This window comes from Bos indicus x Bos taurus, chromosome 22, assembly GCF_003369695.1.
Source record: "Bos indicus x Bos taurus breed Angus x Brahman F1 hybrid chromosome 22, Bos_hybrid_MaternalHap_v2.0, whole genome shotgun sequence".
Classification (NCBI taxonomy): domain Eukaryota; kingdom Metazoa; phylum Chordata; class Mammalia; order Artiodactyla; family Bovidae; genus Bos; species Bos indicus x Bos taurus.
Genome location: NC_040097.1, coordinates 8,270,235 through 8,290,737, shown reverse-complemented (window position 1 = coordinate 8,290,737; position 20,503 = coordinate 8,270,235). Strand labels below are relative to the sequence as shown.

At 47.8% G+C, this 20,503-nt stretch overlaps 3 protein-coding genes across 16 annotated transcripts in view; 1 reads left to right on the top strand and 2 right to left on the bottom strand.

Moving 5' to 3' along the window:
* SETD2 (SET domain containing 2, histone lysine methyltransferase) overlaps positions 1-13,419 on the top strand; it is an 83,601-nt gene extending 70,182 nt beyond the window's left edge. For 2 of the 3 annotated variants that reach the window (XM_027523848.1, XM_027523847.1), the window contains exons 16-21: positions 1,285-1,419; positions 2,478-2,617; positions 5,444-5,555; positions 10,368-10,448; positions 12,149-12,250; positions 12,592-13,352. In XM_027523848.1, the coding sequence (XP_027379649.1) occupies positions 1,285-1,419; positions 2,478-2,617; positions 5,444-5,555; positions 10,368-10,448; positions 12,149-12,250; positions 12,592-12,753 (732 nt within the window). In that variant the 3' untranslated portion in view covers positions 12,754-13,352. Of the gene's footprint in view, positions 1-1,284; positions 1,420-2,477; positions 2,618-5,443; positions 5,556-10,367; positions 10,449-12,148; positions 12,251-12,591 lie in introns of all 3 variants that reach the window. The other variant, XM_027523846.1, reaches the window with a different exon arrangement.
* A 2,340-nt stretch (positions 13,420-15,759) lies between these two features.
* On the bottom strand, positions 15,760-19,574 carry LOC113881039 (death domain-containing membrane protein NRADD-like). Of its 4 annotated transcripts, none has more exons than XM_027523857.1 (5): positions 19,251-19,574; positions 17,879-18,034; positions 16,752-16,935; positions 16,492-16,634; positions 15,760-16,394 (listed from the first exon to the last, which is right to left on the bottom strand). In XM_027523857.1, the coding sequence occupies exons 2-5, from the start codon at positions 17,919-17,921 to the stop codon at positions 16,075-16,077; spliced, it is 690 nt and encodes a 229-aa protein (XP_027379658.1). In that variant the 5' UTR covers positions 17,922-18,034; positions 19,251-19,574; the 3' UTR covers positions 15,760-16,074. The 4 variants fall into 4 exon arrangements, with proteins under 4 accessions (XP_027379658.1, XP_027379660.1, XP_027379661.1 ...); XM_027523859.1 differs by lacking the exon at positions 19,251-19,574 and adding an exon at positions 18,147-19,228; XM_027523860.1 differs by lacking the exon at positions 19,251-19,574 and adding an exon at positions 18,455-19,228.
* Positions 19,575-19,673: 99 nt separating this feature from the next.
* Positions 19,674-20,503, bottom strand: part of NBEAL2 (neurobeachin like 2) — a 30,434-nt gene continuing 29,604 nt past the window's right edge. For all 9 annotated transcript variants that reach the window (XM_027523842.1, XM_027523844.1, XM_027523841.1 and 6 more), the window contains 2 exons: positions 20,233-20,368; positions 19,674-20,156 (listed from right to left, as the gene is read on the bottom strand). In XM_027523842.1, coding sequence (XP_027379643.1) covers positions 20,052-20,156; positions 20,233-20,368 — 241 coding nt within the window. In that variant the 3' untranslated portion in view covers positions 19,674-20,051. The remainder of the gene's footprint in view (positions 20,157-20,232; positions 20,369-20,503) is intronic.

Genomic DNA, 20,503 nt, shown 5'->3' with positions numbered 1-20,503 from the left:
CTTTTCTGTAAATCTGATGAAGGTGGGTGTCCTGCCTTTGAGCACTTTTAGGCTGCTAATTTTGAATATACTAATTATCTGTTTTGTCACAAGTATTTAACAGCTTAAGACAATAAGTAATTATCTCATAGTTTCTGTGGGTCAGGAATTCAGAAGCACTTTTGCTGGATGGTTCTGGCTCAGAGTCTTTGATAGAATTACAGTCAAGCTGTTAAGCAGGGCCATAGTGATCTGAAGGCTCGACAGAGGATGGAACATTTACTTTCAAGCTCACTCACATGTTGTTAGCTGCTCTTGGTTCCTTACTCCACCCTAAATAGGACTGCTGACAGTATTCCAGCTGGTTTCCCCCAGAGGGATTGGGGGAGGGAAGGTGACTATTTTTGTGGTTTTTAATCAAGTCTTAAAAAATCTTTTGTAAAACCAACACATTTTAAGCTTTTCTAACAAAGAAGACTGTTTTAAGGCATCATCTTCATCACATTCCTGTGTCCCTCCCATCATTCCTCATCACCCCTTAAAGGTGTATTGTTGTGATGGCAGAGACTCCCTGACATGTTTCCTGTAGACATACTTAGTATTGAAGTCAAAGAAGTAATTTTTAGTTGTTAGTTTTTTTTGTGTATGATGAAGCTGTACCAAAATTTTGCTCAGAAGACTATGACAAAGTATCCTGCTTTTTTTATTTCCCTTTTTAAAGTGTCCTGCTTTGATTATGAAAACCTAAACTGTATTAACTGCCTTCATTTGTTATGATCTCTTTTACCACGTTTATATATTTTAAGTATTTTGAATTTGGACGCTTTTTATCATGTTTTTCTGTGTAACATGATTCTTAGCCATTTTTCCAAATTACTCTGTATTTTTTGTATGTGTTTTGATGACTATATAATACATTTGCTTGTAAGGTTATTGTTTATCCGTTTTCCTGGAGTAGTTGTTTAAATTGAAAGTTCTTTTTCAGAATTATAAATATCACTGCACTGGACGTTCTTACGCTTAGTTTTGTATGTGTGGTTTTCCTTTCGTGTTTGGCTTAGAATTAATGTTACAGTGCTAAATACAGCTGGTAAGAGAATGGGCATTATTGGGTTTTGGCTGTCAATTTTCTTAGCTTTTTACAAAAGATTGTTTTACAAATTTGTAGTAAAATACTCACATTGAAAGTTCAAAAAAGTTAATGGATGTTTCTTCCAGTCAACATCTATGTCAACTTGAAGTCAGATACAGCTTTATTAGAGCTAGAAATGTATGAATTGTGAATTTCTTAATTTTATCTTTTAGAGTTATGCCCAGCCAAGTCTTCAGTACATCCAGGGACAACAGATTTTCACAGCTCACCCACAAGGAGTGGTGGTACAGCCAACCGCAGCCGTGACTACAATAGTTGCACCAGGGCAGCCCCAGCCCTTACAGCCAGTAAGAAATATTTTAGTTGATAAAACTGTCATCAGTAACACCTGTTGGCTTAGGGCCCCATTCTTATGACCTCATTTAACTTTAATTACCTATGTAAGGGCCCTGTCTCCAGATACAGTCACATTGGGGGTTGGGGCTTCATACGAATTTGAGAGAGGCAGAATTCAGTTTATAACAGTGATTATAAAGTTTTTGGGCTTCCGGGTGGCCCAGCGGTGAAGAAATCCTCCTGCAGTGCAGAAGATGCAGGAGACACCACAGGTTCGATCCCTGGGTTGGGAAGATCCCCTGGAGGAGGGCTTGGCAACTTGATCTAGTATTCTTGCCTTGGAGAATCCCATGGACAGAGGAGCCTGAAGTTTTTCTGTTTTTTCATAATGTAGCATTAAATTTTTAAAAGCTATTTGTTTAGAAAATAATTTTTAAACTGGAGGAAAAAAAAACCACCAACCTGGTCACCCATTTCTATATTTTTAAAATGTAAATATGAGATTTCAAACATAGAAAATAAATAATGGATAAATGTTAACATTCTATCACATGTGTTTATGTCCTAAGTCCATTCAGCTAATCAGTACCCTGGAGTTGGTTATATGCCATTTAGCATTGGTTTTTTTTAAGATCAAAAAATATTGTTCTAATGAGCTGCTGAATATTTTTAAATATGATGCATTGGATAGTGAACTTGGAGCCTGCTCTAAATTTTCTGATAGATTACTAAAAGCTCTTCATGTGAACCATCTCTGATCATTCCCCAGGTTGTACCCTTCTGTCTTTTTTTTTTAAGAATACATGTAATGTTTTTATTGAAACATACTGCTTAAGGTAACTACTTTTGTCCTTTTCAGCCAAATTAAAAGAAATGTCACCGGGACTTCCCTGGCAGTCCAGCAGTTAAGGCTCCGTGTTTCCAGTGCAGGGGGTGCAGATTTGATCCCTGGTTAGGGAACTAAGATCCTACAAGCCATGTGGTGTAGCTGAAAAGTGAAAGAAGAAAAAAAAAAAAAGGAATGTCACTGATCAACTGATCAAGACCTTTTATGTGTCTTTCTTTTTAGCCTGAAATGGTTGTGACAAATAATCTCCTGGATTTACCACCCCCATCTCCTCCCAAACCAAAAACCATTGTCTTACCTCCCAACTGGAAGACAGCCCGAGACCCAGAAGGAAAGATTTACTACTACCATGTGGTCACCAGGTAAGAAAAGCTGCTGGCACCCCCACGTCGGCTTTCAGTTGGTCAAAGAAGCTGCCTCCACGAGGGGGGTTTTCTGTTTATAGACTTGTCACTAGCTGTTAACTGTGCTTGAGGGCTGCTGGCTTTCCAGAAACACATCATAAATGTCGGAACATATGTTAGACTTCTGTCCTTTTTTGTTAACATTCTGGTGTTTTTAATATGCAAGACTCTTGAAGAAAATTAAGGAATCTTTTTAAAAAATGGTAATAACTTCATCTAGCGTAGTAGATTTCTCGGGTCACGGGCAGACCTTTTCTGTAAAAAGCCTGAGAATAAGTATTTTAGGCTTTACATGCCTAACAGTCTTTGTCACAACTGTTCAATTCTTCTGTTGTTGCGTAAGCAGCCATAGACAGTACATAAATGAATGGGCGTGTCTTTGGTCTGAGTAAACTTAATTTGGTTCGTGAGTCATAGTTTGACCCCTGCTGTATATAAAAAAACCTGATTTATCTTATTCTTAGAATTTAAAAATATATTTTAGGCAGATAGCTTTATGTGAATATATATGTGTTCTCTATACATTGGTATATAATGTAAGTTGTTGGGGTGTGTGTTTTGTCATCTGCTTTATTTACCAGTCTATTTATAGAACTTCCCTTATCCATTAATATAAAACTACAGTATTTTTAATACTTGCTTATGTGTTGTAGGGGTCAGTTGACTATGCCCAGCCCATGGGCTACTTGTTTTGGCAGATAAAGTTATTTGGAACACACCCATTTATTTAGGAATTATCTACAGCTGCTCTCATCCTCCAGTCACGGTAGACTAGTTGTGAAAGAGATCATTTGGTCCACAAGGTCACAGATCCTTTATAGAAGTTCCCCTAACCCCTGCTCTTCTGTCTGACTATACCAAATTTTATTTAACCTATTCCGATGGATGGATTTTTACTATTTTATATATAGCTCTAAAGCTAGACATTCTTACAGACGCTAATAATTACTGCCTTCTTCAGGCAGGTTCTTAGAGGCAAAATATTTGGTCAAAAGTGATATACATTTTAAATTAACATGTATTGTCAGCTTATCATTTAAAGAAAAAAAATCATACCAGTTTTGCCTCCCACATAATGTATATACAAAGATACCTTTTTTTTCATGTAGGTTTTTTAACTCATGTAAGAAAGTAGATAAGAAATCTTACTTTCATTTTCAGTTCTTTTATTTTTGAGATGGAAAGTCTTCATTAGATTATTGACCATTTTTATCTTTTGTGAATTGCTTTTTTGGGGCATCTACAATTTTCTGTTAGCATCGTTAGATCTCTTAATCCAAGAATATTGCAAGTTCTTGTTGGTAACGTCTTGTGACAGAAGGAAATGAAAAATTTCATACACTCAAGTATTTTCCCTTTCTACTTAGGTCTTCATTACTTCTGTAAAAATATCTTTATAAAACAAGCTCTTGTTATACTGCTGACTGAAAGTGTTGTGACTTTAAAAAATCAGTGCCTGCAAATTTTATCAGGACTTTGTTTTTTTCCCAATACCAAAGCAAACTTTACCACTTTTTTCCAGGAAAAAAAAAATTGTATTTCTTATTTATGTCTGCACTTTTCTAGCTTTTCTTCAGCTAGCACCTAAGAGCATAATACCTCCCTCTCTGTTTAATTCCCATAATAAAACCCACAACTCCATGTGGTTCTTTGATTACAATAGAAATCTTGAGCCCTTTTTTTTAAAATTAATTCTGTCGGTTAGAGATACTTTCATAATCATCTACAGAACTGATTTACATCAAATGCTTTTAATGTTGCTGACTAAAAATTGCTGTGGGAGAAAAGCACAAGACTGTAACGACAGGATAGACCTGTCAGGCATGTTGCTAGCTTCTTGGAGGCTTTTGACATTTTAAGTGATTCCCCTTAACAGCATTTCTTGTGACAACTGACTTCTGACTCCTGAATATGAGTTTCCTTAATTCTACTTGTTACTTTACAGATCTAGGTTTTTTAACAAAAACAAAGCCACTTTTGCCTGCTTACCTTCAAAACAACCATAAACATGCAGTGAGGTAATTTCCTGGCAATCCAGTAGTTAGGACTCTAGCCCAGGATCCCAGGGTTCAATCCCTGGTTGGAGAACTAAGATCCCTGCAAGCTTTGCAGTGCAGCCAAAAGAAAAAAGAAAACAACATGCAAAGAGTTAACATGGTTGAACTCTTTCTTTTTCTTTTTTTTTTTTTTGTAGTCAGTTGAGACTATTTTTAGCAGAAGGCACAAGTTTTTAACCTGTTCATCACATCTTTTCCATTTTGTCAATCATCAAACCAGAGGAGCAAAACTATTATTAATAATACAAACAAGAAGACTCCTAAAGCAGGAAAGAGTTTTCTCACATGATCAAGGATTGTGAAGAGGGTGTTGTGATTTATTTTCTTTTCCTCCACGTACATGCTAGGTACAGTTATGATTGATCTCTTCACCTGCAAAAGGGTGGCGTAGGCAGGCGCCTACTGCATGTACTTTCCTTAGCCTTTGTTGAATCCTATTTGTAGGACATTAAGAGCCAGATGAGAGCCAGACAGAATATTTGGTTTTACTGTTGTCTTTGATACTTAGTAAACGTTGCCACAACGTTGGCTATAGAAATACAGTGGCCTAAACAACATGTCTCTGGGATAGAGTTATTGCTTTTGGGAAGAATGTCCCTCTCATGGAGCTGACCTACTCTGTGTTTCATTGCATGTTATATTTTTATGAGTATATGAGCAGAGATACCTATGCCAGAGTCCTCTGTTTTCTGGCCATGACAGCATAGCTGTTCTTACCTTCTTCTAGGCAGACTCAGTGGGATCCTCCTACTTGGGAAAGCCCAGGAGATGATGCCAGCCTTGAGCATGAAGCTGAGATGGACTTGGGAACCCCAACATATGATGAAAATCCCATGAAGGTGAGTGTGGCTTACTTGTTTCCTGGTCATTTGGGAGTCTTTGTCTTGTCATTTTTTAGTACCATTAGCCACGTTATCTTGGAATTCTGTTTTCCTTATTGTCCTGGAGAATTAGGCATGTGAAACATTCTCGGAGGTGGTAGGGGATCCACACAGGGCAGAGTAGGTATGGTAGAACAAAACATAAAACCCTTAATTTCTTTCTATTGCTCCCATTTCGTCAGTCCCGCTCTGGAGATAAATACTGTTAGCTTTTTAATGCAGGGGTTCTCAACTAGGAGCAGTTTTGCTCCTCAGGAGACTTTTGATAATATTTAGAGACAGTTGTACTTGCTACAGCTGAGGGGATGCTCCAGGCTTCCAGTTGAATTAGGAATAGAGGTCATGTAAAATCAGTGTGACTCTAAGCAATTGAATTAACAACTTTATCCTTTTTCACTTGGAACAGGACTCATTGTCTCCAAGGAGGTGGTGTCTTGAATGAAATCAAAGATAATATATTTGTGTTCTAAGATTTGAATAGTATTTAATTTTGAAAATAAGAGGCACTTAACTAGTTAGGTCCAGAGAAGGAAATGGCAACCCACTCCAGTATTCTTGCCTAGAAAATCCTGTGGCCAGAGGAGCCTGGTGGGCTGCTGTCCATGGGGTTGCACAGAGTCGGACACAAATGAAGTGAGTTAGCAGCAGCAGCAGCAACTAGTTAGGTCAGTGGAGAAACATGAGAGAGAAAAGTAGGGAAGGAATTGGAGTGAGAGAGAATTAAAGTGGAAACAAATCCATAGCTCATTTTATTTTTATTCACTTTGAGGGATATGTTTTTCTTTGTTCAGTGTTATAGTTAGCATTCCTTTAGTCTGAAGAATTTCCTGTAATATTTCGAGTATTTCAGGTCTAGTGGTGATGAGTTCTCTTGTTTCTGTTTGTCTGAAAAGGTCCTTATCGTAACTCTTATTTTCTTGGTAGATTTTATTTTTCAGAGTAGTTTTAGGTTGCTATCAGCGTTGAACTGAGAGTATAGAGTTTCCATACATCTCCCGTCACCACACATGCACAGCGTCCTCCACTGTAACAGCCTGCCAGGGTGTGGTACGTTTATCGCAATCGAATCTACATTGGTACATCGTTATTACTCAGTCTGCAGTCTGCCTCCGGGTTCTTGGTACTTCCGTGGGTTGGACAAGCGTGTAGAGGCGTGTGTCCCCTGTTAGAGTGCACTGCGTGGTCTCACTGTGTTGAAAGTCCTCTGTGCTCCCCTCTTCATCGTGTCCTCCCTCCCCATCCCCCGTCCCCATCCACCACAACCTCTGAGCTTTTTACTGTTCTCCAGTTTTGCCTTTTATAAGATGTCATATATTTGGACTCTGTAGCCTTTTCAGATTCACTTCATTCACTTAGCAGTATACATTTAAGGTTCTCCGATGCTTTTTCATGGCTTGGTAGCCTGTTTCTTTTTCGCATTGACTAATATCCCTTTATATTAGATGTGCCACATTTTATTTGTCCATTCACCAATTGATGGACATCTGGGTTGTTTTCACTCTTTGACTGTTATGAATAATGGTATATGAACAGTGGTGTACAAGTCTTTGGACATGCATTTTCATTTCTCTTGGGTAGATACCTAGGAGTGGAATTGCTAGGTCGATTAGACAATGTTAATATGTGCGTCTGAGTTCTTAAGCAGCTGCCCAGCTGTTTTCTCGAGTTGCTACGTCACTGTGCATCTGCCAGTAGTGCGTGAAGTTTCCGTGGGAGAGTTCTCATAGAGGCAGGTGCCTGTGCGCTCAGTCGTATCCGACTGCGACCCCGTGGACTGCGGCCCGCCGGGCTCCTCTGTCCATGGGATTCCCCAGGCAAGAATACTGGAGTGGGTTGCCATTTCCTTCTCCAAGAGGATCTTCCTGACCCAGGGATCAAACCCGCATGTCCTGCACAAGCCTTAGTCTCTGTCATGGGGACCTGATCTGACTGTATGATAATCAGGAACTTATTTGGATCTCACCTTCCTCACCGGTATCCTGCTGTGTTCACCCAGCATCTCAGAAGGATGCCTGTGGGGCATGTGTTTATTCTGTTCTTTTTTTTTCCCCCCCATCTTTAGGGTCTTCATTTCGATTTTAAAGCCCTTGGAAGTGAAGACCATAATATTGTAAATTTTCATTAATTCATGAGGTATTACACATAGAAGGAAAAATAAATCTGAGTACTAGTCTTCATGAAGTTCAGTCTAAGAAAATAGCCACATCTATAAACTTGAAATACAATGGGATAATCGCTGTAGTTGAAGAATGTACAGAATGCTATAGGAATACAGTGGTTAATGGTCTTAAGAAAATGCACCAGTGATATGTCATAGAAAACATGAGTTGACCTATAGCTAAGCTGAGCAGGAAAGAGAATTCTGGGCAAATAAAGTAGTTTTTGCAAAGTATAAAGTCAGTACAAGACAGAGCATATAGAGAGAGAAAGAGAACAATACAAATAATTGATTATGGTGAGAGTTTGGGTACATATTGGGTAGTGAGCCAGACAAAAATATGGAAAAGTATATCAGATGTTAATGGTCTAAGATCTTGGTGTCCTCCCAGTGTGATTATTGTATGATTAAAAGCCATGGATACTTTTAAAGCAGTGAGTCCGGCAGTCAAGTGTGTCCCCTGAGTGAAACAGGCCCGTTTGAAAAAATGAGGTTGGCAGCAGTGGAACCCAGATTGAGGAGTATTGTAATAGTTTAGGCAAAGTGAGGAACTCAGAATGGAGATGTTGAAGATTCATGCAAAGGCATCTGAGAGGCATCACTTGGGGCTAAGGACACAAGTGGATATGAAAAAGGCCAGGAACAGCCCCTGTTTGTTGAAAGTGCTGTGGAAACACTTTGTTCCTGTATCCCCACTTCCTGCCCTCCTCCCCCGACGCCTCTTTTTGGTATATAGTGCCTGGTCTAGAACCAGAGTTCTTTTGCTCTTTTTGTGATCAAAGGTGGCAGGAGCTTCAAAACAATATATTGAGTTTTGTATTGTTTTCAAGGATGTTTCTTTCTTAACCTTTGAATTGGCATGTACAGGTTGGTGTGTTGGCAGAATTTAGGTTGAATCACATGCAGTGTTTCTGATAGCTCAACTTCTTCTGGACTAGGCTCCTAGACAGAGCTCAGGACATTGTGCTCAGTAATTGGTTTTAAAGCCCTGCAGCCTCACCAAGTCAGAGATTAAATTAGAAATGCACTGGAATTATTTTGCTTTCTGAACACATACCCCATTCAGAGGGAAGCAGGACGTGCCTGTTTACACAGTGCCCTCACTGAGAGCCTGGCCTCCTCTATAGGACCCAGAGCCTTGAGGTAGTTGTTATACCTTGAGGGGTTTTCTGTACTTACTGCTGTTGCTACTCATTTCCGAGATCCACAAGAGAATAGCTTAGGGTGTGATGAAATTATCTTGGCTTACTCAGGGTGTAGTTGATCCCTTGCTACGTGAGGTCTTATTGTGGACCACACCTATACTCTCTACTGCTAGAAAAAAATAACCACAAAATCTCAAAGCAAAACATTTGAAAATTTGCGTTTTGTTTCCTGAAACCAGAGGTTGAATCTGTGTGTTCTTTCTACCTTGCCCTCCCTTTCCTGGTCCCACAGCCACAGAAAGTAGAAAAGGGGAAAATATGCAAAGCGTTTATAACAAGTCAGAGAAAGCTGATTTACAGAAGCCAGGGGGTGTGCCACCTTTCTCTGGAGCCAGTCCAGAGCAGAAGGGGTTGAACTGTCTCTTCATCACCAGTACCTTCATACTGAAAAAGAGGAATCAGAACTGGTGATAGGCTGGGACTAGAAAAAACTGTGCTGTAAGCAGCCAGCTAAACCCTGAAGTACCTGTAATGCCAACTGCAGCTCCTGCATCCACCTGAAGCGAGTGGTATTCGAAGGGGGACGCTCATAATCTTTTCCATGGACAAGTACGCTTCTAGGAAGGGGCTTGATGACTGGCAGTGATCTAAAATGTGGGAAAATGGCCTTGCCCAGCGGAGGCTCTGAATGCCAGGGCTGCCAGCCCCTTCCCTCTCTGCAGTGCCTGATTGGGGTGGGGGGTGGGGGGCAGGGACTGGCAGCTTCCCCGCTCGCAGTGCTGGAGGGAAGTATTCCTAAGTGTGTCATCATTTCAGCATCTTGAGACTGAGGATCTTCTGTCTTTGAATCTAGTCATCTGGTCAGTGACTTGGATAACTCTCATCTCCTCCCCTTCCCACCCCTAGTACCTTGATACCTCTTCAGTCTTTCCATTCCTGGACTGAGGCTACCAACCTTGAAGGAGCCTCTCCTGCATGCTGAGACTGTCTCCTACAGTCTAGGAGACTAGGATGCGGAGCATGGTATTTGGACCACGATCGGGTGGGCAGCGCATTCTGCCTTTGTCCCAGAGTCCTGGGATGTCAAGAGATGGGAGAGGTGGAGTTGGTGAGCCTGGGGCTAACTTCGCGATGTGGGGTGCTGCATCTCACAACAGGGACCTGAGTGGTCCAAGTCACACAGCACACTCCCTTGCAGAGGTGACCCGGAAACAAAGGGTTACCAGCTATACCCAAGATCTACTTTCTCTTAGGATAGAGAATTAGAACTTGCTTTATAGAAATGAGGCTGGAGCCAGATGGCTGGATTTAGACATGAAGTGAGAGTGGTAACAACAGCTCGGCTGACTCCAGGTTGTGTCCCGTTAGGATCCTATAAAGAATACCAAGAGTTGGGTATCCCATCTGGGGACATCACTGACCTGACCTCTCATCCTTGCACCGTGGTGTTTTCTTTACCATTTCTAGACCTCAAAAAAGCCTAAGACAGCAGAAGCAGACACCTCCAGTGAGCTGGCTAAGAAAAGCAAAGAAGTATTCAGAAAAGAGGTAAGGTTGGCTGGGATGTGGGTACTAAGCTTGGAAAACTTAAACTTGAGCCCCATTCCTTCTTGTCCAAAGTAGGCACAGCTGTTTGCAGTGCTGGGTGGCCCTGCCTTTGGGTGTTCCCTTGCTTCTGTGACTGGACTGTGTAGTTGTTGTTTGGTGACACGTGGGTGTGGTCCTTCGCAGCTGGATAATAAGCACTTTCATGTCCATTGTATCATTTTACCCCCACAACAGCACTCAAGGTAGAAGCACCAGAATTGTCATTTCTCTTCTGCTTGTGGAGGAGCTCTTGAGGTTCAGAGAATACAGGCTCTAGACAGAAGACTTGAACTTGGGCCTTCTGGCTCAGAGTCCCGATCCCCGTGATGGCTCTTTTGGTGGTGATGGAGAAAAAGCAGCTCCTCTATATGCTGTTAGAAGTATATGTTTCCAGTTCTCAGAACACTAACCTTTCCTGCCTCGGGGCATCCAGATTCTAAACTCTAGTCTTCATTCATTGAAGGGGCTCATAGTCCATTGGAGGAAGCAGACCTGCAAAGAAGTGATGGGGCTCGGAGGTCACTACTCAGGGTGTGAGGAAGGGCTCTTGAGTCAGAGGTCGGGATTGACCGGATATGCAATGCAGGCAGAAGGCGGCATCCCTTTCCTGCACTCTGGGGGCTGTGGCTCAGGGTGTGGCGGGGGTGGGGGAAGATGAAGCTGAACAGTATTGTGCTGCTTCATACTGAATTACAGGGAACCACCGCATGATTTTAAGCTGGGAATAGTGAAATCCCCTGTTGTACTCAGGGAAACAGATTGAAGGGAAAGTATGGAAGCAGAAGACCACAGAAAAACTGTTGATCAAAAGCCTTCCTCAAGGATAAACCTTAGTGTTTCACTGTCACCGTGTAAAATGATTGGCAGGCGTTTCAGCTCAGCCAGCTAGCAGCTGTTTATTTAGTGCCAACCTGGTGACACAGCCTTGTCGTTTGAGTGTCTGACAGCTCACTTTCAGGAATGGGTAGACCCTTTTCATGGTGCTCCTTGATGAAGTGACTCACCGCCTCGCTCCCTTTGTCCTCGGGAGTCAAATTTGTGGCTTAGTGCCCCAGATGCTTCCAGAGGTCCTGCGCCTAGATCACTCTTGAGAGCTACGGGCTAGGACAGACACTAGAGACAGCTCAGGAGGACTTGGGAAGTTGTGTAGTGACCGGGGTCTTATCCCAGATCGTCTCCAACCAGTTGCTCTAACATGCGACCATCCATCTGCTTTACACTGATGTGTATAAATCCCATGAAGTGCAACGCTTACAGAATCTAAGCAGTCTTCAGTAACAAAACACCTGCATTCCTGGGGTTACTGAGCCTCCTGGCAGCACAGAAAGGCCCTTTCTGCCCTGCCTGCAGGAGCCAGAGAATTTAGCTACAGTCTCTCTATGAGAAGGACAGGAGACTTCTTAGCTGAAACCTGGGGCTACCATGAGGTTCAGCGTGGAGTCCTGCTTTTCTGTCCCTCCATTGCCCAGCCCATCCGAGGGAGCGCTGTCTCTCTTGGGGCTACCCCGATCCTTATCTCTTGTCCCACTGGCATACTAGACTCCTTCTACCCACACCAGCCAGCCCGAGTAAGGGAAAGGGAAGGATGGGCTGGCTCTGCTTGCTGCCTTTCTGCATTTCCTCAGTACAACGTTCTTGCCTTCTTTTCCCCCTGCCTGCAGATGTCCCAGTTTATCGTCCAGTGCCTGAACCCTTACCGGAAACCTGACTGCAAAGTGGGAAGAATTACCACAACCGAAGACTTCAAACACCTAGCTCGCAAGGTATTCTCCCCTGCTTGTGGTCTGACAACGTTCTCGGCACACTAGACCTTCTAAAAAGGTCCCTTTCATCATAAAAGGGTTTCCTTGCCACATGCCCAGGCTGGAGACCCAGGAACATAAGGGGAAGATTTGGGAAGGGAGGCGACCCTCCTGGAGGGTAGTGGTTCTCTAACAGCTGAGCTTCCTGTTTCTGATCTCAGCACCAGCCTGCCCCAACCTCCCTGCATCTAATTCACCTCCTAGTTTCACTGAGAAGGGTCCTGGGGCAGAAGACTGCCTTCCCCCTTGAATCATTTCCACTCTGATTGGTGGCCTGTGGTCTCTTTCTGTGTCCTGGACAGCTGACTCATGGCGTTATGAATAAGGAGCTGAAGTACTGTAAGAACCCCGAGGACCTGGAGTGCAATGAGAATGTGAAACACAAAACCAAGGAGTACATTAAGAAGTACATGCAGAAGTTTGGGGCTGTTTACAAACCCAAAGAGGACACTGAGTTAGAGTGACCTACGGGGCCAGGGTGGGAGGCCCGGCAAGCTGGTAGGAGAGACTGTGGGGAGAAGACATCCTGTGGGCCCTCTCCCCACCCCACCGTCAGGGCTGTGTGCTGCTGGTGACGCAACACCCTGGGGACTTCAAACCTGCGGATTAAACTGAAAGCCACAATACTGAGCTCCATCTACAACACGTGGTCCCTGGTTGTGAGCTGTTGGTAGAGGCCATCAGAGGCCAGGGGTTAGGCCCTTGAGACCTTCCTTCTGAGACCTGCTCAGCCTGACCCCACTCCAACCTGGGTCTCCTCCTTGGCGGTGCTGTCAGCGCACAGGCTTATGCGCATCCCCACCCACAATCCCCGACCCTGACCATCTGTATTATATTTTAATGTATATGTGAATATATTGAAAATAATTTGTTTGTTTTTTTCCTGGGTTTTGTTTTTTGTTTTGCTTTTAAGCCTCTATGTGCTAGGATCACAGAAGACTTTGTAAGGATGGTTTAAGTTCTCCTGCAAGGTTTAATTTGTTATCATGTAAATACTCCAAAGCAGGCTGCCTTGTGGTTTCGGCCAGCCTTGTGCTATGTTGATAAGATTGATTTACTGCTTAAAATCACTTTACTTTATCCAATTTTTACTGAACTTTTTATGTAAAAAATAAAATCAATTAAAGAACTTGGCGTGTTTGTCTATAGTGTTGTGCTGAGAGAGAAAGGAGATGGTGGCCCTAAGTGTGTGAAGTCCAAGGTTAATCCTTGAGATTGGAGTTTATCCCAGGCCTTCCCCACAGGTCCTAGGCATCTTACCACGTGCATTTCCGAGCAAAGGAAGTAGACCTGCCACCTCGCTGGTGCTGGGCTTCTTCACTTAGGTTAACAGGCCACTCAAGAGAAGGGCACTTGTCTTTGCCTTTGTACCTTGTGGCTGGCGAGAAGTGACTTCCCAGCCGTGCTCTTCTGATGTCTGGGTTCCCTGACTCCCCACCACGCCCCCTGCCACTGGGCTTGGGTCCTAGAGGGAGTCCCCATCAAAGGGGTACATCACTGAGGTGATAAGAGGACACAGGGCTCAGTGGAGACACACCCACCCTTGATGGACCACTTGCCCGGGCGGTAAGAAGGGCCAGAGCGTTCAGCCTCTTTGTAGAGGCTGATCCCACCTCTTCCTCACTGGGGTGGTTTTGCTCAATGCAGCATGCCCTTGGGGAAGAGGCTGGGGCCTGCCAGATCTTGGGGGCGTGGAGCAGTTGGAACACTCACTGCCTGCTGGGCACTGAGCGCTCTGGTTGGGTTCCTTTGATCCTCTCAACCCGGAGGCACAGGAATTGGCACTTTCTTGGATGAGGAGACTGAGGTTCACGGAGGCTCAGTAACTCTTATCTTTGTATCAAAGGTTGTGGAGAGAGACGTACATCTATTTTAAAGGCATACCCATTAAATATGCTATTTAACAAGGTAGCCAGAGTATTTCCCGTGGGGTTACAGCCTTATACCATTAACCCTAACTCAAGCATGTTATATCAGATGGAGGAACCCTGATTTAACCCCCTTAACATTTTAGTGTTATTAAGGAAGATGTTTCAGCTAATGTATTTGAGCACATTAAAAAGAAGTGTTTCTCTTTGGGGTAGGTTTCCCACACAGAGGTGCAGCCATATGCACTGCAGCCAAGCCCAACTCATGCTTTTACACAAGGCTCCAGGTTTCACATTTTCCCAGGAAATCTAGGCAGCCTTTTGTTAAAGGGTGGTGACCAGGGAGTTGCCAGGTTTTAGAAAGGACCACTTTGACGAGGAATTCTGTTACTTCATTTCTCCTGGAGTGTTTTGTTGTTTTTGCTTTTTGTCAAAATCCTTCCCTTCCAGTCACCCTTTGAAACCTTTAGGCTCAAATCCCCTCAATGGTGATGAGGGTTACTGGCTAATCCAGGGCTGGTTCATTCCTCTCAATGCAGGATTTCACACTCATTGCCGATCTAATCCTCCACAGTCCTCTGGCCAACTCCCTGCCTGTACGATGTCTGCAGTGCTTTGTCCTGTTTAAAGCTGACCGAACACCAAGCCTTTCTCTTCTGGGTTATTGCCCAAGGGTCATCTCCGGATGAGGGTGGCTCCAAACCTGCCCTGATCTTAAGGATAAGAGTTAGAGGGTTAAGCAGCCCTGGTAAACTCTGAGGAACAGCAGCCGCAGCGGTCTCCCAGCACAGCCAACACTGGTCACATCTCAGCGAGGGGACGGGGTCTAGCCTGGGCACTTGGATGGTGACTGGATCCACGTCTGCTGAGCTTAGGTGGCTGTATTTCTTCAGCACTCTGATCCTGATGGATGCCAGGATGTAGCATTTTTCCTTCCTAGGCAGGGCCTGTCTGCTGTAGCAACACCCTGGAAGCACAGTGACGGACCTGCCGCTCCTGCATTCAGGGCGGCCATATGCGAGGGGTGCAGGTGGTCTGGCTGCAGCTGCCCTGTCCTCAGGTAGGTGGGATGACCTGCCTGTCCTTGGCTTGTGTGGAAGCATCTTTGGACCTCCCTCTCCCGAGTCTGGAATGTGGGTCCTGAAAGGAGAACACTTTCTTCCTTTTTCTCACCTAAAGATGCCTGGAGGCTCTTGGGAACAGAGTCCTAGTTCCCCAGGACCAGTCTGCCTCTTACTGCCTGCCCAGGAGGGGGCAGGCTTCCAGCCTCCCCTTGAGGCTAGTCACAGCCCAGATGAGGAAAATGGTCTCAAACCTAAGGCCTGAGAGTCCTAGCAGGTGGGAGGCTTCTGAAGGTGCCAGTCTATTGTTCTCCAGCTAAGGAAGCGTAAGTTCAAAAAGGAAAGTGCTTCCTAACACACTTCAGCTGGGGAATAGCAGATGCAGGATGTGAGCTCGACTCTGCCCACAGAACTCACCCATCTTCTGCGGGTACACACTCTGTCTCGGGTGCCTTTCACCTTAGGGAGCCCAGCCTTTTCCTAGGCCTCTGCCACATTAGCTACCCAGCTGTCTCACAGGCCCACGGAGCCAGACAGAGCCTACAACAGTCCAGAGTTGCCTTTAATATGGGGTACAAAAGTAGAAAAAACAGTTGAGACTATGGGGAGGTGGGTGGGGATCGGGGCAGGGCAAGACTGCTGCTCCCTGCCTGGCTGTCTCCCGCCCACGTCCTGATCCCTGTCCTGGAAGAAGGCAGGGGGAGGGGAGGTGACTGGTGTTTTGTGTGTCCCCCCAAAACAGAACAAGCTGAGGTCACCAATGCCAGGAAGCCCATAAAGGGGAAGGTATATGAGGTGGGGGTGGTGGGGAGCACCAGAGCAGGTTCCCTGAGAGGCCAGGCTGTGGAGCCACAACTCACACCACAGAGCAACCCTCAGCCGGGGAGCTCAGAGCCCGAATCACGTCTTCACGGCCCATGGCAGCAAGGGCGTCTGCTAGCGCTCTGAGGGTGGCGCCACTGTCTTCCTGGACAGCCCAGTCCCTCAGCAGGGCAGAGGCGGGCCCTGGGCTCCGGGCCATGGTCTCCACTGCCTCAGCCTGGTAGCCCAGGCGGCCCGCCAGGCCCCGCCAGCCGTTGGCCGGTTCACCCGACACCTCCAGGAGCCGTTCCACTTCCTCCTGCTGCTGCCGAGGAAGGTGGAGGTAGAGCCGGCAGCCAAGTTCAGGCGGCGGCCCTGGGATGGGAGATGTGAGGGGCACGCGAGGGTTAGACAGACTGGTACGACGGGGCCGGGCAGGTCTAAAGGGCGACAGGTAGGGGAAGGGGCTCACCTTGGCTGGGGGCACAGGGCTCCAGGCCAGCTGGAGAGTCCCGAAAGACACTGCTGTCCCCATGGAGCTGGTCCCTGCTGAGGGCCCCCAGCTCTGCGGTCCGAGCTTTGGCCAGCTGCTGCCTGTGTTTGCGTGAGCGCCAGCTGTGGGGAGCAGGGGGAACCTGCCAGCCTGCTCCAGCCTTCACTGAGATGGCGAGCTGGCTGGGAGTCCAGACGGGGAGGAGGGGTATACCCCAGGGCAGTGCCCAGACCACCTACCACTTGAAGACCACGTAGGCAAGCAGACCAAGGACCACGGTGGCCAGGAGGGCACAGTAGACAGGGATGATGCTGCCTGAGGCCCCTGGGGGCTCAGGGGAGAATGGGGAGGAGGTGCTGGGGGCCAGGGCTCCCCCTGCCGCTGCCCACACCCCTTCCCTGTCCTGCTCCCTCCGGGTCTTATCTGTGGAGAAAAGTACAGACAGGGTCAGCGGCAAGGAATCAAGACCAGGGGTCGATTTTGCTGCTAGAAAAGCTGGAAATCATAGCCCCTACTATGGCGTGACAAAAGCTCATACCATGACAACAAAAGCTGACTGGCTCATTCCCTACCATCACCTCCCACAGCCTCCCCTTGGCTCGCCACGCTTGGACACCTAGCCCCGGATGTACCTTCTCCAGGCTTCCAGACGTCTGCCCTTGCTGGTTTACCTTTGCTCCCAGGCAGCAATCTCCTGCTCTGGGAAGTCATCCTTGGTGACTCCCAGTCTCTCCCTTTCCTGGCTCCTGGGGCACCTCCTCTGTCTACAGTGGCACTAAACCGTGTCCTGTCGCCCCCAGCAAGTCTGGTCTGTGCACGCACAGTCATTCACGCTAGTCCCTGTGGAAGCCTCTGTGCACGGGAGACCTTGCAAATTTTTACAAAATAAAAGTGAACCAGGGGCTTCCTTGGTGACTCAGTGATAAACAATCAGCCTGCCAATGCAGGAGGCATGAGTTTGAGCCCTGATCCAGGAAGACCCCACGTGCTGCAGAGCAACTAAGCACATTGTGCACCATTATTGAGCCTGTGTCTAGAGCCCGTGCTCCACAACAAGAGAAACCATTGCAATGAGAAGCCCATGCACCACAACAGGGTAGCCCCTGCTTGCCACAACTAAAGAAAAGCCCTCACAGCAACACAGACCCAGCATAGCCAAAAATAAAAACTGAACCAGAAGGCAAGTAAATGCTGCTGCTCACTTCTGCCGGCAAGTCAGTTGTCCCTACAATCCAGTGCAGGCAGGGCACCAAAAACAAAATGCTCCAGGGCTGTGACCAGACTTGTATGTGGTCTGCAAGGCCAGGGACCCATGGATACCTCCCATCCTACCCAGTGCCCAAAATCTGGATCGAAAAGTACTTACCCACATGGACCATGGCTTCCCTGTGGCTGGAGTTCTGCAGCATGGTTCTACCAGCTAGCAGTGCTCCCAGTGGCTGCACTTCTTAGAGAAGGTTTTTGGAGTGTCGTGAGCAGCGCACAGAAAAAGGAGCTGGGAGACCTCTGAGTCCAGCAGGGGCTGTGTGTAGGAACAAGGAGGAAATCCCTCAGGCTGCAAGTCAGGAGTCCCTTGGGGTAGTCTGCCCCCTCTGCTGGCTCATGTCATCCTGATTCATTCCAGGGCTGCGCACCTCCCCATCTTCCCACTCGCCAATCTGGACCAGTTTCCTCCGGTGTCAAATGGGGTGGAGCTGATACTGCTGGTCCCAGCTGGCCAAAGCTGGAGGAGACCAGAGTGCAGCTGTCTCAAAGACTTGGCAAACCCCGGGTCTGAGTCCAGAGCCAGCACAGGAAGACCAGGGAGACTCCCGTCCCCCATAAGCCAGAGCCAGGCGGAGACTCACTGGCTGATGGAAGCTCCCCAGAGTTCCTAGAAGAGCACAGTTCCTGGGGTGACTAACTCTCACTCCTGCCTCCAGGGTCGATGTCCAGCCCTTACCTCCTGGTCAGGGGCAGGATGGGAGGCTTCCTTGGTGGGTTCAGCCAACACAGTGGGCCCAGAGGTACCCGGGCCCTTTCTTATCTGGGAATTTGGAAAGGGCCTGCAGGCTGGAAATCTGAAGAACACACAGTTCCAGGACCCATCTGCCCTTACAGGGCTGATCCTGCTGGAACCTCCCTCCTGAGGCCTGGATAGAGAGACCCTGGACTGGGCAGAGAAGGGGAGCTTGCCTGGAAAAGGGATGGAGATGAGACCTGGGCGAAAGTCCTGTAACTCCCCAACATCCACATCTGGCCCAACCCCTGCACTCCAAATTCACTTCCCTCCATAAGGCCAGGGGCGGATGTGGACAGCAAAACGCACACTAGACAAGTGGGTCTGGCGTGGAGCCTGTGGAGACCTTTGAAACATGAAGGATGTGTATGTACAGTTGTGTCACTTACCACATAAGGAACCCTGCCTGGATCGGGGTTGGCGGGTGAGCCTGTGACTAACGCTAGCTCGCAGAGACAGCCAGGCCTTGTGCCCGACCCACCTCGAGCTGCAAGACTGGAGCCTCTACCAACCCCTCCTCCACACACACCCATCTGGAGGCCCACAAATATGCACACATGCGCACACAGGAACACCCTAAACGCCCACACTACCCTGACTTCCCACAGGCATCCCAACCCAGATGCTGGCACCACAACCGCGCAGGATTTTGGCTCCAGAATGGGGGAGGTACAGAGAGGCAGCCACAGCTCCCTCCTTCCAGGAAGACCCGACGCTATGTCCCCAACCCGCTCCTGACCTGTGGTGGCTGACCCTCCGTCGGTCCCAGGATCGGTTTTGCCTGCAGGATGGGGCCTCCCGGCCTTAAGCCAGCAGGGAACACGCAGTGGAGTCCCTGGAGAGGCCAGGTTTTCACCCGGCGGAGACGAAAGCGGGCGGCAGAGGACTGGACACCGAGGGGGCGGGGCGATGACGGGGGCGGGGCCGCCCACGGTCTGGCCCCGCCCGGACCAGGAACTCGCACATGCGTGGAGGTGAGCCTGAAGCGGAACTGGGCGTGAAGCTGCCAGAAAAACAGGCCCGGGCCCCTAGGGACAGGGGCGGCGTAATTGGGGGGCTAGGGGCACGGTGCGGTGTGGATGCTCATGGACCAGGGGACGCCAGCCCAGGGCGGTGGCCAGTGCCAGTTAAGACGCGCACACATGCTCGGAGGCAGAACAACTACAAAACTAGTCCATGTTTATTGCTGAGATGCGAGAGCGGGAGGGGTCGCCCTTAGGATTAAGGCCACAGCCCGGCCCCTGTGCTCCGCCAGGACCGGGGATCGGGAGCCTGGGCTCCCCACCCCAGACTGTGCAAAAAGTGCTGTGCGGCCGCTGGGGCCAGTGCTGGGACTCCGGGCGGCCCCTCTGCCGGCGAGGGGCAAGATTTCCTGGAGTGACATCGCCCGCCAATCCCTGAGCTGGGCAGAGGTGGGGCCCCGCCCACCCCCGCCTGAGTGTGGGCGGGGTGTCCCCCCGCCCCCCGAGGGCTCTCGGGCGGAGCCTACTGGGGCGAAGCCCGCTGGGGGCGGGGCGGCGCGGCAGGAGGAGGCGGGCTGTCAGCGGGCCTCTCCAGGATTGTACTCTGTCTCCCCAGAGGACACCTGGGAGATGCGCCGGGAGGAGGACCGCCACAACTTCCGTGCAAACTGGCTGCTGCGCACCTAGTGGGAGCAGGCATGGGTTAGCCAGAATCAACGCTCCCACCCTGTGCAAGGCCCACCCTGCCCGCATTCTCACCTCTGAGGGCTGCCCTGCGCCCACCACGATAAGCTTGCCGTCTTCCAGCCCCACGAGCACGTGGCTGCGCTCCTTGGTCACAGCCACGCTGCGGATCGGCACCTTCATGGGCAGGGGAGGAGCGGCTGGCAGCAGTCTGGAGGGAGGGAAGGAGGTGATATATACAAACTTGCAACTGCAAGGAGTTTTGCATCCAGCACATAGTTGTCTCTTCATTCTCCCATCCACCTCCCAGTCCTCATTTGAAGGATGGCTGGAGGAAAATCCTGAC

What these genes read in the sequence shown, in the direction of transcription:
- LOC113881039 (XM_027523857.1), bottom strand. Translation starts at nt 17,921, where the DNA reads ATGCTGCAGAACTCCAGCCACAGGGAAGCCATGGTCCATGTGG. An exon ending in GGAAGCCATGGTCCATGTGG is followed by an intron (nt 16,936 to 17,878) that starts GTAAGTACTTTT and finishes TTTTCTCCACAG; the next exon opens with ATAAGACCCGGAGGGAGCAG. An exon ending in GCCCTGTGCCCCCAGCCAAG is followed by an intron (nt 16,395 to 16,491) that starts GTGAGCCCCTTC and finishes CTCCCATCCCAG; the next exon opens with GGCCGCCGCCTGAACTTGGC.